At 49.4% G+C, this 14639-nt stretch overlaps 1 protein-coding gene across 5 annotated transcripts in view; it reads left to right on the top strand.

Moving 5' to 3' along the window:
• The window catches only part of Slc37a1 (solute carrier family 37 member 1), a 75262-nt gene extending 62551 nt beyond the window's left edge, over positions 1-12711 (top strand). For 4 of the 5 annotated variants that reach the window (XM_034524736.2, XM_076916773.1, XM_034524734.2 and 1 more), the window contains exons 18-20: positions 2147-2244; positions 5375-5439; positions 5807-7262. In XM_034524736.2, the coding sequence (XP_034380627.1) occupies positions 2147-2244; positions 5375-5439; positions 5807-5822 (179 nt within the window). In that variant the 3' untranslated portion in view covers positions 5823-7262. Of the gene's footprint in view, positions 1-2146; positions 2245-5374; positions 5440-5806; positions 7263-12457 lie in introns of those variants that run through there. The other variant, XR_013105352.1, reaches the window with a different exon arrangement.
• Positions 12712-14639: the final 1928 nt, after the last annotated feature.

Raw genomic sequence — 14639 nt, 5'->3', positions numbered from 1 at the left:
GTTTGCTAGATTTTCCTGCCCGCTGCTCTTTTGTGGGTGGGACTATTACCTAGTAGCTTCCTAAGATTCCTGGGGTTTGCACAGCTGTGGTACTGGGAGGGGTTTCATCTCCAGGTAACATCAGCAACTCTTCCAGAACTCCATTGTCTCTCACTGTCTATCAGCTGTCACTCTCAGCTGCTCTTCACACAGACCTGACTCTTCTCCTCTGGGGCTTTTGGGTCTCAGAGGCCCTTCTCCACCCCACATGGAAGCAGGGCCTGCACCTTGGAGGTTGGGCACTGTAGTTTCTTTAATAAGTTTGCCTACCATGTTTCTCGTTTTCTGGAGAATGTTAGTCAAATGTCAGGTTTCCAGATTGCTTGCCCTTCCTGCCTCTCTTGTTCTTCTCTCAGTGGTGTCCTTGACTTTATCTTTCAACCTCTGTGTTCTTATTTTAGCTGTCCTTTTAGTGCCTCAAACACCGTATTAGGCAAGAATTAATTGCTGGGGGGTTTTCATCTTCCTTGTTAACTGCCCCTGGGTTTCCCTCCTCCTGGTTCCTGTGTGGTCGGGGCTGGGTCTTTTTCTCAGTCATAGGTCTTCTAGGTAATATCTTTCTACCGCCACGTTGTATCTTTGTATTTAAGAGTAAGCCACTAAATTAGCGTGAGCAGAGTCTTTTCTCCTGGAGAGCGCCCCCTGGTGGTCTTTACAGATGAGCCTGGAATTGGCTTGCCCACAGGGAGCTCAGAGCTGGAGTCCTTGCCATTGCTGGGGCGTGGATGGCTGCTTGGGGGTTGGTGTTGTCCCCTGGATCCCTGTTCTCTCTTGGGTCCCTTCCCCATCCCCCTCACAGGGTCCGCTATCCCCAGAGGTTTAGCAATTGCTCTTCTGTGGGGTGTCACTGAGTCACTGATGAAGCGGGACCTGGACTCTGAGGTGGTGGAGGGAACATTCGATGGCCTTTTGCCTCTGCTGCCCCTTTCACTGTGCCACCTCTGGCAGTTCTCCAAACTCCTTAGCATGCTGGACAAGCCATCGTCTTGTCAGAGTCACCCACCCACTGTGAGGGAAGTACTCAGGATGCCAAAGCAAGTCTTCCCCCGCAGATGTCTTTTGTTTGTGTAGCCTTCAAAGTTTATTTGACATAATTTAAGACTTGAAGGAAAAAGAAAAAAAAACTCACAAACATAATGCAGAGAGCTCCCAAGCATCTTAAATTTGCTTTATCCCACACCCCATTCACACATGTATGCACACACATACTTGTGCACATAGATACACATGCACACCTGTGCCCATGTACAGACGTGTGTACTTACATGCATATGCACCCTTGTGCGCACATCTGCATACATAGCACTTGTGCAGCTGCATATACATGCACGCTTATACACACACACATGCATACATATGCACACCTGTGCCCATGTACAGACGTGTATACTTACATGCATATACACACTTGTGCACGCATGTGCATACACAGCACTTGTGGAGCTGCATATACATGCATGCTGGTACACACACATGCACACTTGTACACACATGTATACATATGCACACCCGTTCCCATATACACACATACATGTATATATACACATTTGTGCACATGTGTACACACATAGCACTTGTTCAGTCGTATACATACACATGTTTGTACACATGAATACACATGCATGCTTAGCATGCATGCATGTGCACATGCCCTCTCACAATACAGGGAGCCCCCTGGCTTGCAGTGGTCAGAATCAGGCAGTTGAGATCAGCAGGGTCTAAGTCTTGTGTATCTTACACAGATTTATTCCGTAACACTTTCTTTGAGCACAGGGGTATCTGCAATTGTATGTTGGGTTCAGATTTCTTTTATTTATTGTTTGATTTTATTATTTTGAGACAGAGTCTCTATGTAGTTCTGGCACTTACTATATAACCGGGCTAGCCTTGAACTCACAGAAATCCTCCTGCCTCTGACTCCCAAGTGCTGGGATTAAAGGCGTGCGCCACCCTGTCCAGCTATATGAGCTCATTTATACTGATAGTGTGTCAGACAGAGTGAATATTTCAAAGGTCAACACGTTTATGCCAGCCATTCCCTCTGCAGTGACTGAGTTCATCTCCCATTGCTAGCCTTCCTTAACCAGCATCTTTATGCCCGTTTCAGGAGCTGCCTTGGGGCCCCTGCTGGCGGGGCTCATCTCCCCTTCAGGATGGAGCAACGTATTCTACATGCTGATGTTTGCAGACGCCTGTGCCTTACTGGTGGGTCTCTTTGCTCGTAACCCATGCATCTTCAGTTAGCCTCTCTGTAGCTATGGGTCAGATCTTATCGCAGCGTTTCTCACCCTTCCTGATGCTGCAGCCCTTTAATACGGTTCTTCATGTTGTGGTGACCCCACCCCAACCACACAATTCTCTTTGTTGCTACTTTCTTTATTTATTTATTTTACTTTATTTATTTTTTGGTTTCTCGAGACAGGGTTTCTCTGTGTAGCCCTGGCTGTCCTGGAGCTCACACTGTGTAGACCAGGCTGGCCTCAAACTCAGAAATCCACCTGCCTCTGCCTCCCAAGTGCTGGGATTAAAGGCATGCGACACCACTGCCTGGCTTGTTGCTACTTTATTACTGTAATTTTGCTACTGTTATAAGTAGAAATGTAAATATGTTTTCCCGATGGTGGGGTCATGACCCGTAGGTTGAGGGTCATGACCTGTGCTGCCCTAGCTGACTGTCTTCCTGTTGACTCCTACAGCCCCAAGCAAAGTTGTGTGTCCTGTCACCTTCTCTAGGTCCACATAGACTGAGGCTTTGTCTCTCTTCACCCATGAGGAATAAGTGAGAAGCAGGCGAAGCTGTCGCTTTGTAGGATGTTGGGAATCAAAGTTAGCATGCGGCAGATCATGGAGCCTCTCTGTCACGGCAACATTCGCACTGAAAGTTTTTTTTATTTATTGTTTTATGTGTATGTGTGTGTGCACATCTGCACCACATGTGTTCAGAAGCCAGAAAAGGGCATCAGACTCCCCCGCCTCCCCCCCCCCCCCACCGAAGCTCAGATTACAGATGGTTCTGAGCTTCCTGATGTTAGAGTGTGAAACCAGCACCCCCTGGAAGCCCGTCCTCTGGAAGAGCAGCCAAGGCTCTTCATCCCTGAACCATCTCCCCGGCCCAGCTGCCACATTATAAAAGGGTCCCCTGATATTCATGGCGGGCCTGTTGGGGAACTAAAGCAGATGGTGAGCAGAGAGAGCCCTCACCTAGTCAGCCTGCTGGGTCAGTCCCGATAGCAAACGCCTGACCCAGTCAGCTCTGAAAGGTTCAGTTCGGCCCACAGCTTAGATACTTCAACCCAGGATTGCCTTGAGCCTGTGACAAGGTTAGCCTCTACAAAGGAACTACTCACCAAATGGCCAGGGATCAAAATAGAGAAAGAGAAGAGGGTTGGGGGGGGTCCCCACAATCCTTTTGGGGCATGTCCAGTGACCTACAGACCTCCCACTGGCCCATAACCCCAGCACGCAGAATGTATGACTGACCGCCACACGTTTGAGGCTAGCCCAAGCTTTAATAAGATCCAGCCCCAGCCTGGGCTGCAGATTGAGACCCTGTCTTGAAGAAGAGCAGAAAAACTGGGGATGTAGCTCAGTTGACAGAGTGCTTGCCTAGGGGGCACAGAGCCCCTGGTTCAGTCTCCAGCCGCCTATTAACCTGGGGATGGTGACTTAACACCTGTAATCCCAGCACTTGGGAGGTAGAGGCAGGGGAATCAGAAGGGCAAAGGTCATCCTCGGCCGTGTCAGGGCTCAGCCTGCTTTCCCAGCATGCACAAGGCCCTGGGATCATTCCTAACACTGCACTGCAAACAGTTTAGAGCTCGGCTGCAGGAGACTTTCTCAAATTATGCATAAACAGATAAAAGCCCTATCGCTCAGGCAGGCCCTTTCTCTTTCTGGTGTTTTTTGGTTTTGTTTGTTTATTTTGGGGTTTTTCCCCCCCTTAAAATAAACCAGTTTCATCTCCTTCCCAGTCAGAGGCAGAACACTCAGGGACCTGAGCTCACCTCCTCAGAGATGCTAGAGGATCACATTCCTGCCACCTAAGCAGCAGATCTAGCCACGCTCCTGGCTCTTAGCCTCCTCTCCGGATCATGCCGCCCAGGTTCCCAGCATCTTGGGGCAGGCACTAGGACTCCTTTCTGCTGGTCACTGTCACCTCCATGAGCACAGAGCTTTGTTGGAAGGTGACCTGGCTCCTTGTGACCCCTCCCACCAGCTGTCCCATGCCCACAGGCAACATTTGCTTTCCCTCTTCCTCCTTCCTCTTGGCAGTCTGGTTTCGCCACCACAGGCCTCTTCTGCCAACGCTTGCCACATACTGTGCTCGGCGGAAGTGGTGGTGTTGGTAGCTGCCACCTCATCCCTGGGTAGTTAGAGCTGAAGTTGGGGTTAGTTCCAATTTGCTGCAAAATTCTATTGCCACCAACTCTGAGTTTAGTGATACCTCGTTCCCACTGCTGTCCAGTGATTGCCACAGCCTTGGGCCAAGCCAAGTGCTCAGACTGTGTATTATCCATAGGAGATATTCCCATCATCCTTAGCTTATGCCTGTGGGCCTCCATCCTGAACATGGGTCATCTAGGAGCCAGGGCCTGATGGCCGGGCAGCAATGGACCCTTAGCATCTGCATTGCCTACTCCCCACCCCAAACCCCTCAGGATTAAGGCAGCCTGCTGCCTTCTAAGCACATGCGACCAGAAGCTGAGACTTCCCTCAGGATCCCCTTCATGCGACCCTGGAACCTGGGTGTGGTGGGTAGCCAGTCATTACTCTGCTTTGGTTATTCTAAGCCTTTCAGCACTTGATGGGCATAAAGTTAACCGGTGAGCCAATGGCTCTTAGCCTAGCAATTAGCATTACGTGGAAGGCAGCCAAAAGTATACTTGAACACACTCATGAGTGCGAGTGTGAGTGCGCGTGCACACTTCACACACTGCTGATCCTAAGACACTACTCCAGCTGCCTGATACATCTCCTGACCTGCTTACCTGGCTCCAGAGTCCCCCATGCAGCTCCATGTCATGGGTCACCTCCCCTGCATTTTCTGTCCTGTTTCCATTTGGGGAACCTTGTGGTTGGGTCGGTTTTGAAGTCTGCTGAATGCCTGTTTTCCGGCAAGCGTCTGGATTATCCCAATGTCTTACTGAGGGGCAGCCATCACCTCAGGCCAGGTGCTGGCGTGGTCTCTGTTCTATGACAGTGCCTCCTCGGGGCATAAGCCTTTGGGTGCTCCAGAGGAGGGGCCATGCAGTCCAGCCAGCCTCAACAGGCCACACTTGCCCCTCTGCTTGTGTCCTCAGATGGTGACAATGTCTTTTCTCTGTTTTGGGTGCAGTTTCTGATCCGTCTCATACACAAGGAACTGAGCTGTCCAGGGCCAGCTACAGGGATCCAGGCTCCGTAAGTCCACTGAAGTCCCTCTGGAGATAAGGCAACTCCAGGCAGCCCGACAGGAAGGAAAGAACTTACCAGTCATCTCTGATCTTGTCACACCACAGTCTAATAAGTGCCTCTGTGTGGGTGTGATTCTGCAAATCGCTCCTCAGACTCCCGGGGTGGGGGGCGGGGTGTGAGGAAAAATGCCTTGTTTGTGGCTTTTGTGAGCTGCATCTCTCTAGCAGCTGTCCTCCTGTCCTTCCCGCTCGCTGCCACCGAGAAGCTATGAGGAAGGCACAGGGCCAGCGCTGCGTATGGTATTGGTCTGTGCATTTTGTGTGTGTTCAGCATCTGCTGTGTGGCCCTCTGTCACTGTATCCCTTGCTTTTAGGTTGAAGGAACACTGACCACGGAGTCCTCAGGAGTTCCTGGGCCCATCTTATACACGCCGTTTTGGAAAAGGTGAAATGAAGGATCCTGTCCTAAAAAGGAGGGCTGGCCATTCCATGTGCGCCTGGGGGCGACTCGGAAGCTACCTTGAGACTTGCTGTACAGACAGCAAGCTCAGACTGACAGCGGGGAGTCTGTCTGGCTGTGTCCCACTGCCTTAATGGGCCAAGACCCAGTGGCCCAGCCAGCCCCAGCCTGACAGATGCTCACTGCCATTTGGCCGCTGAACTCTTATCTAGCCTGCACAGTGACAGGTAGGACTGGCCTGCAGCACCCAGGCAGCCCACCCCTCTCAGGTATCCAGTGCAGAATGTTATATATAGCCTGTGAGCCCCAGCCGTCCTGCCCCGCCATTTCCTGAATGTTGGGGGTGAAAGGATGGGACATGTCACGGATGTCTCAGCAGCCAACCAACAGCCTCTGAAGAGCACGTGAAAGCCGGATCACAGTCAGAGACTGAGATGGAAGTCCACACCCGGCCGTCACGAAGACCCATGCTCAGTACCAACCACATCAAGATGTGAATGTCTGTGAAGCAATAAGCCCTCCCTCCCCCAACAAGGCAGGGACACTAAGAAGGCCAGTCCCAAAGCACCGGTGTGTGCTACGGTCCCCGGAAGTATCAAGAGAGTGAGACTGTAGTGGCTGGGGAGGGGATTTTGTTGGTTACCGTGAGCAATGGGTCTCACCCAGCCATCCTACTTATCCCAGCCCCCGGGGCTGTTTCTAGACCCACAGGGATTTATTTATTTTAAATGTATAATGTGTTATATAGATTTTAAGAGACGTAAATGGCATTTTGTTATTTATTAAGGCAAACCATGATTGTTCTGTGGCCATTTGTTGTCTTCATCGTATCTGCCCTTTGAAATAAATGAGTTTTTATTTAAAAAAAAAAAAAGCCTAAGTATAATATAAATGATGGTTTCCATCCAAGTCTCTATTCTGCTTACAAAAGACTTCAGATGGATTATGTGACTTTGGTTTTCTTAGGACTGAAGACTGATATTAGTTATTTGTATGTTGCTGGCACAAAATGCCTGGCAAAAGATTCTTAAAGGAAATGAAGGTTTCTTCTGGCTCTCGTGGCAGAGAAGGCATACCGGCAGGAGCTTGGGGCAGCTGACCCATTGCACTGGCGCTCGGGAACCAGGGAGAGATGGATACTCACTCCTGCTACCTTCTCCTTTACACAGAATCCTCAGGCCATAGAATTGTGCTACCCACTGAAGTGGGCCTTCCTGCTTCAGTTCATCCAATCTAGAACATTCTTCATAGACACGCCCAAAGGTTTGTTTCTTTGGTGGTTCTAGATCGATTATTAATTAATACGAAGTATATGTCTAATTAAAATATAATAATTTTATTGTAATAAAAGAATGATTAATTGACATTAATCATTACAAAGATATTTTTTGCTGACTTTGGCAACAGAAAAGGGGCTCCTCACAGAGGCTGAGCCAGGGCCCCAGTAAGATCAAGCTCTGAATATCTGGTAAAGTTATGGAATTTCATGAATATCCAAACACTTGCCCTTGACTGTGAAATGGCACTTGGTGAGCATACTCGGACATTCACACCTCGTGACCTGCAGTGACCCCAGCTCTCACGGTGCATGTTCTCAATGGTGGGGTGCTGTGCTTTAAGGTAATTCTGCTGCGGTATCTATAGCAACTGGCCATAGACTCCTGGAATAGGCTGGCACACCCTCAACTCCTGAAGACCAACCATTGGTGGAAAGGCTGTCCTCAAACTCCTCCAGAGGCCCACTGCTATCACTGGGCTGGCTTCTTTAGTTGTTATCATTGTTGGGGACAGGGGTTTTTGCTGTTTTTTGGTTTGGTTTGGTTTGGTTTGGTTTGGTTTGGTTTGGTTTGGTTTGGTTTGGTTTGGTTTGGTTTTTTGAGACAGGGTTTCTCTGTGTAGCCCTGGCTGTCCTGGAACTCCCTCTGTAGACCAGGGCTGGCCTCGAACTCAGAAATCCACCTGCCTCTGCCTCCCAAGTGCTGGGATTAAAGGCGTGCGCCACCACCGCCTGGCTGCTGTTTTATTTTTAATGTTATTGCCACACACTCTGTGGTCTGTAGGATGTGGTCTACGATCCCCTGGGGGCGGGAGTTCTGGGAAAGAAAGCACAGTTTCTCATAAAAGGACCAAGTTCTCTGCCCATGTCTTTAGTGGGGCTGTCCGTGAGCCTGCCTTTCTAGGCATGTTCTTGATGCCAAAATGACTGAATCAATCACCAAGCACATTCAGCCCCTTGGGGCTAGAGGTTCTGTTCTCATGACCAGAGCTTCCTTTCCCTCCCCACACCCCCAGCAGCTCTCAGCGCCAGAAGCTCCTCAGCTAGGGCTGGGTCTCCTCACTGTGCCCGCTTCCCAGCCTCTACAATGGGGCTTTGTCTGACTGAAGCTGGCACGGGGCTTGTGTATGCTGTCACAACCAATGTGAGTTCATATGCACAACTGCCCTGTTGTAAGATGTTTGTTGGAGACAGGGTTTCTCTGTGTAGCCCTGGCTACCCTAGAACTTGTTCTGTAGACCAGGCTAGGGTCAAACTCAAGAGATCCACCTGTCTCTGCCTCCCTGAGTGCTAGGATTAAAGGCAGGTACCACCACTGCCCACCAAAAGTTTTTTAAATAAACAAGTTCTTTTAAATTGCTCTCTGCCTGCAGAAGGTTTACTCTGAGGCTTTAGCAATCATGTCTCCTGGTATGGGGCAGTGGAACTTCCGGCCCATGGCCACCAGGCACTCAGTGCAGGAAACCTCAAGGTTGATGGTTTCTGTACCCAGCTCAATGGACTGAAGTCCTGAAAGAAAATCTCCCATGGCCCACAAGGAAAAGCTATCCTGTAGATCCTGTAGTCTTTCACTTTCTGACTGAGCCCTGCTGACAAGTACTTCAGAGGCTGAAAACACACACACACACACACACACACACACACACACACACACTGCTGCTGCTGCTCTTAAGAGCAGCATAGCAGAAATTTAATTCATGAATGGAGAAGACCTTGCCATGACTTTTAAGGGAAAAGTGTACAGTTTTCAATATACATACATATATACATATATATATACATATACATACATATATACATATATACACATGTATACATACATATATACATGTATACACACATACATACATACATACATACATACATATTTTTTTAAATCTCAGCTGCTAGATGAAATCACTGGAATCTGGAAATAGCAGATGAGACTCACACTGCATTCACAGGGAGATGTGCTACCCTGCGGCTCCCACTCAAATCTGCAAACAGTCCCTAATGGCAGGACCACAAGCAAACACAGGGCAGCCAGGAGTTCAGGACCAGGAGGAAGAACCATTGACCCAAATCCCTGGACCCCCAACCATGAGCCAGAGGCATTTGGTGGGCTTTTGTCATGTGAGCCTCAGGTTGTTCACAGGAGGGACCAGAGCCAGCCCTGCAGGTGCCCACCTATAAAATCTAGTAGTCAGAATAGGGATGGAGAGGTAGCTCACTTAGCAGAGTACTTGTCTAGCATTCACGAGGCCCTGGGTTCGAATCCAGACACTCCCCAAAATGCAAGTGTGTGTGTGTGTGTGTGTGTGTGTGTGTGTGTGTGTGTGTGTGAAGGGATTCCAGGGGCCTAAGCAGGTAAAAGAGTATCTTTTACTTCTGACTGCATACATCTCTCTGTGGGACTCCTGCACTCCAGCCCTGGGTAATAATCTAATAATGGTCAATTGTCCTGGGACCCCCAAAGGACACATGTGGTCTTCTGAGGTAGACAGTAGTTGATTTCCCACGCCATTCTGCTCGCAGACCGCTGCCTAGCTGACATTCTGAAAGAAAGGGTGTATTAGCTGCTTTTCTCCTTACTCTGGCAATGGGATTATAAAGAAGGAAAGATTTATTTGGGCTTGGTTTCAGGAGACAGCCCATGGTGGTGACACTGTGTCTGCAGTTAGGAAGCAGAGAGGGATGAAGCTGGTGTCCCAGTCTGTGGGATGGTGGCCACCAAAGCAGGGTGGGTCTTCCCTTGGCAGTGAGACCTTTTAGGAAACCCTTTTGTGTGCACACACATAGGTGTATTTCCCTGCTGATTCAAAAATTCAATCAAGGTGAGAGTCAAGATTAACACGGGGATCACTTCAACCATGGTGACCATGGACAGTGGAGAAGGTGACTTCTCATTCAGCTGGCCCAACATGCAGGATATGAGGCAGAAGCCGTGGGACCTTCATGGTAGGAGAGTCAGGGGGAAAGGCCACTCATTTAGCCCAACAGTCAGACTGTGGGAGATTGTGACAGTGCCTTCTTACTGCGACTATTCCCGGCCTCTTCCGGTCCCCTTCGCCCGCAAAAGAGACACGTGAGGCAGTGTTCAGTGGTTACTACAACGAGGCTTTATTCTTGTATCAGCAGAAGCGGAAAGACCCCAAGCCCGGGAAAGGCACTGCTATATGTACCCTAGAGTGGCGTGTTCACCTCTGATTGGCTGTTCACTCATCACCCCTTGTTACGCCCCGGGATGGGCAGTGACTTTGGCGTACTTTTGCCTTTTGCACCTGCGCAGTTAGTTGTTTACTTGTGAGAGCACAGGATGCCAGCGCCATCTTGTAATGGCGAATGCTATCACCGCTAACCGCGGCTCCCTACATGGGACGTCATGGTAGAAGGGGTGAGTGACCCCCCTTGAGCCTCTTGTTGGGGTCCTAACCTCCTTTTTGAGGAATCCTGGCAGGTACTCCCAACTGTATACCTGACAGGTTCTTCCCAACAATATACCTGACAGGTACTGTCTTAGGGTCTTATTGCTATGAACAGACACCATGACCAAGGCAAACTCTCATAAGGACAACATTTAATTGGGGCTGACTTACAGGTACAGAGGTTCAGTCCATTATTATCAAAGTGGGAACATGGCAGCATCCAGGCAGGCATGGTGCAGGAGGAGCTGAGAGTTCTACATCTTCATCTGAAGGCTGCTAGCAAAATACTGGCTTCCAGGCAGCTAGGATGAGGGTCTTAAAGTCCATGCCCACAGTGACACACCTACACCAACAAGGCCACACCCACTCCAACAAGGTCACACCCACTTCAAAAAGGCCATGCCTACTCCTACAAGGCCATGCCTACTCCAACAAGGCCACACCTTCTAATAGTGCCACTCCCTGGGCACTATACAAGCATATACAAGCCATATCAGGTACCCTTGACTGCAGAGTTGTCAGGTAACCCTGACTGGTACATGCATGCCGGTAACTCCTTCCCAGGCAGGAACAGAGTGTCGCCTTTCTGAGTGGTTAGCTCTCATTTGTTCTCGTTCCCCACCCCACCCTCCACTCCCATCCCCGACCTCCACTGGACTGCCTTCAATCTCTCTATCTGGAGGAGGCAGTCACCACTGTCTCTCGGGCTCAGGGAAAACTGCCCTTGACAGCTTCCCACACACAGGAATCGCTGTGGGTGTCGCAGTTCAAATCAGCTCTAATGACTCCCTCACAGCACATAACTTTCCCGGCACATTGTGAATATTTTCTGAAAATACAAGTATTTTCCTGAAAGACTTTCTTGCAAAAAACTGAAGGACTTTGTAATGGCTCTTTGAAGTGGCTTTCAGACAGGAGTCGACTGAAACAAACAAACAAACAAACAAACAAAAAACCTCTTTAGTGTCTCTTCTCATTGAGGTGATCCGGGATACAGGGCATTTAAATATATGATGATTCGATGTATGTAAATTGCTGGGACCACATTCCCAGCAAGACCTAGCAAAGAATTCATGAGGGTGTATGTTATGAAATATAATACGGCAAAGGGTGTACCTAGCAGGCCCATGCTTAAGCCATGCAACAGATCTGGTATAAAGGGGGGTTATTAGGGGAGAGAGGTGAGGCTCTGGGATGGGGTAGCGGCAGATAAGTGGACAAGTAGACGGGCAGACAGACGAGCGGGGGCGGGGAGCAGAGCTATGAGGGCAGAGAAAGGGGATGCAGAGGACAAAAACGGGAGGGGGGAGAAAGGGAGGAAGGAGGGAGGGGGTGCGCAATGGTTGACAGCCCTTTTATACACAGCTCACACCTGGCACACCTGGCGGCAGGTGATGACGTCAGCCGTTGCTAGGTCCCTGGGAGGAGCCTAGTGGAATCGCCCGTAAGCTAACAGCGTACATAAAAATGAACAAGCATCCCCACACTTAATGGAAAATCTATTCATGACCCCCACGAAGATGGGGCTCTCACACTGTATCTATGACCTAATGGAGCACACAGTTGTTCTCTCAGGGCAGTGGTCAGGTTAGACCCGTCGTGTCGTCACTGTGAGATGAACAGCGAGGAGATGGCCTTGAGGAATCTCGTCTGTTTCTGTGTTTTGTCTTCTGGCAGGGTCTTTTTTGTGTGGCCCTGGCTCTTCTGGATTAAAGATGAATGCCACCATCCCCAGCCACCCATGAGAGATCTTAACTCAGTCAGCTGGGGGTGGGGGTGGGGTGAGCTACCCTTCACTGAACAAAGTACCTATCTGAGTTGAGTAAGCACTACCGTTGGGCATGGCTAAGACGTTTGAGTCAAATAACCTTTCTCTTTGGTGCAGTTTTATGTTCGGCGTGATGCAAATGAAGAACGCGACATTCATCCCAGCCCCGGAAAGATTGCAAGGCAGACTCTGGCAAAGAGAAACGGACAGAGCGATCAGATTTCCGCGACAAATGTAAACACCTGCCACACGGCAGCCCATCTCCATCTGGAAGATGCACATCCCACACTGAAAGCATCTTCTTCTGTATTAATAGTCTAATGATCACAACCGAAGGCTAAAAATAAGAACAATACCATTAAACTATAGACACTTACAAGCATCTGTATGCATCACGAGGCACAGCGCGGCTGTTGTGTGTGTGCCAGAGGGATGAGGTTCTTCTGGCCGTAGCCTGTGCTTTACTGGGAGTTGCCATACACAGCTGAGTCAGAAGAGGTGATTAGACATTGGATCTCCATCCTCAATGAACTCAAATAGTACGCAATAGCAAAAAAGGTTTTATTCTTCAGAAGTCCAGTATGCAGGGTGTCTACCTCCATGAACTAAGACCATAGTGTTCTTTAATAATTTTATCCAGTCCTCCATCTTTTCTATGCCGGGGCTTTCCCTCACTCTCTAAAGTCAAGACACTTGGCCAGACCATAAAGTGACTCCATGACCAGAGAGCAGAAAGCTACCTTTGCCTTTACCCTGACTCCTCTAGACTGAGATGGCCCAGCGTGGCTGCACCCTTCCTTGGGCAGGGTCTGTGCACCTCCTCTGAGTCTCGTAGCTTCTCTCATGTACCATCTTAACCAGTTACACGAAAGCTGGAAATTTTCACCAATAGTCTGCGTTCATGCTCATGGTAACCTCCACCAGGGCAGGTCAAAGTGATACAGACTGCTTCTCAACACACTGCCCAATTACAGGTGACACTCCAGACATCCTGCTGATATATGACTGAGTCAAAGGAGCCTTGGGGACGTGTCTGCTTTCTTCCTTCATAAAAGCTTTGCGTGAGCCGGGCAGTGGTGGCGCACGCCTTTAATCCCAGCACTTGGGAGGCAGAGGCAGGCGGATTTCTGAGTTCGAGGCCAGCCTGGTCTACAGAGTGAGTTCCAGGACAGCCAGGGCTACACAGAGAAACCCTGTCTCGAAAAACCAAAAAAAAAAAAAAAAAAAAAAAAAAAAAAAAAAAAAGCTTTGCGTGAAGATTTTACTTTCAAGACAGTCATACTGGAAGATATATCTTTCTTCCATTGCCCTGGATCCTAACTGCCAGTGGCTGGGCTTGTAAGAGGACAGTTTGCTACCATCCTGGAAATGCCAAGTGCTCTTACCCCCTACACCAGTTTCCGTGAGGACCCAGGAGGGTCCTCTCCATAACCAATGGCACATTCTTCTCAGTAGCCTCGAGTTCTGTCTTAAATAACCAGCCATGGCTGGTTCCCTCATCTTTCCTGAAAAGCCTACCAGTTAAATTCTGTGCCTTATATCCTTCTGGGAGCACGGCAATAGCTGGAACTGTCATGGGATTCAGGGACCTCACAGTCCAGTGTGTGTGGGTCGGTAGCATCTAGACAGCTGTACCAGCAGTGAGATGCTTCACCCTCAGCGCTGCTGAGACACCCCATTGCAGCCTGCCCGGGTCAAGGCCACTAGGCTTCTTTTCCTGCCCAGACTGGGCATCTCACGTCAGGCCTTCAAAATATAAACCCTGTGCTATTTTACAGGCAACTTCTGTCATCTGCATTTCCATTTTGGGGACAGGCTGTCAGTCACCGCTTCGCTGAGATGCATATGGCTGTGAGCTTATGCTAATTTAGGGATGGGTGGCTTCGTCAGTGACTAATGTGGGGGAGGGGCCGGTAAGAGGTCGTCCGCTTGGAGACGCTGTGGAAATAGGATGACCCAGTTAGTACTCCTCAAACTTAGAATTCTCTCTATGGAAATCTGTATTGGGGTCATCAGGAGGCCAGATCCTCCGAATCAGGAGACAAAAGGAATGGGTCACTCCTTAGCAGAGGGACCTGGGGACCCATTCCCAGGGGATTCTGCTCCTTAGCTGGAGCCTCATCTCACCCCAGCCACACATCTAGGAATCAGTTGGATTCTGGATTTGCAGCAGAGATGTGACCTCCGGGTCACCCCAGTGCTTTTGACAGTCCAGGCCCCTCCACCTTTGAAGTCTGATTCTTTTGGTCAAGGTTAGACTCAGGCAACAGTTGTTTTTTTTTTTTTTTTTTTTTTTTTT

The sequence above is a fragment of the Arvicanthis niloticus genome, chromosome 20 (assembly GCF_011762505.2).
Source record: "Arvicanthis niloticus isolate mArvNil1 chromosome 20, mArvNil1.pat.X, whole genome shotgun sequence".
Lineage (NCBI taxonomy): Eukaryota > Metazoa > Chordata > Mammalia > Rodentia > Muridae > Arvicanthis > Arvicanthis niloticus.
The sequence above is the reverse complement of the archived record's forward strand: the minus strand, read 5'-3'. Positions and strand labels throughout refer to the sequence as shown.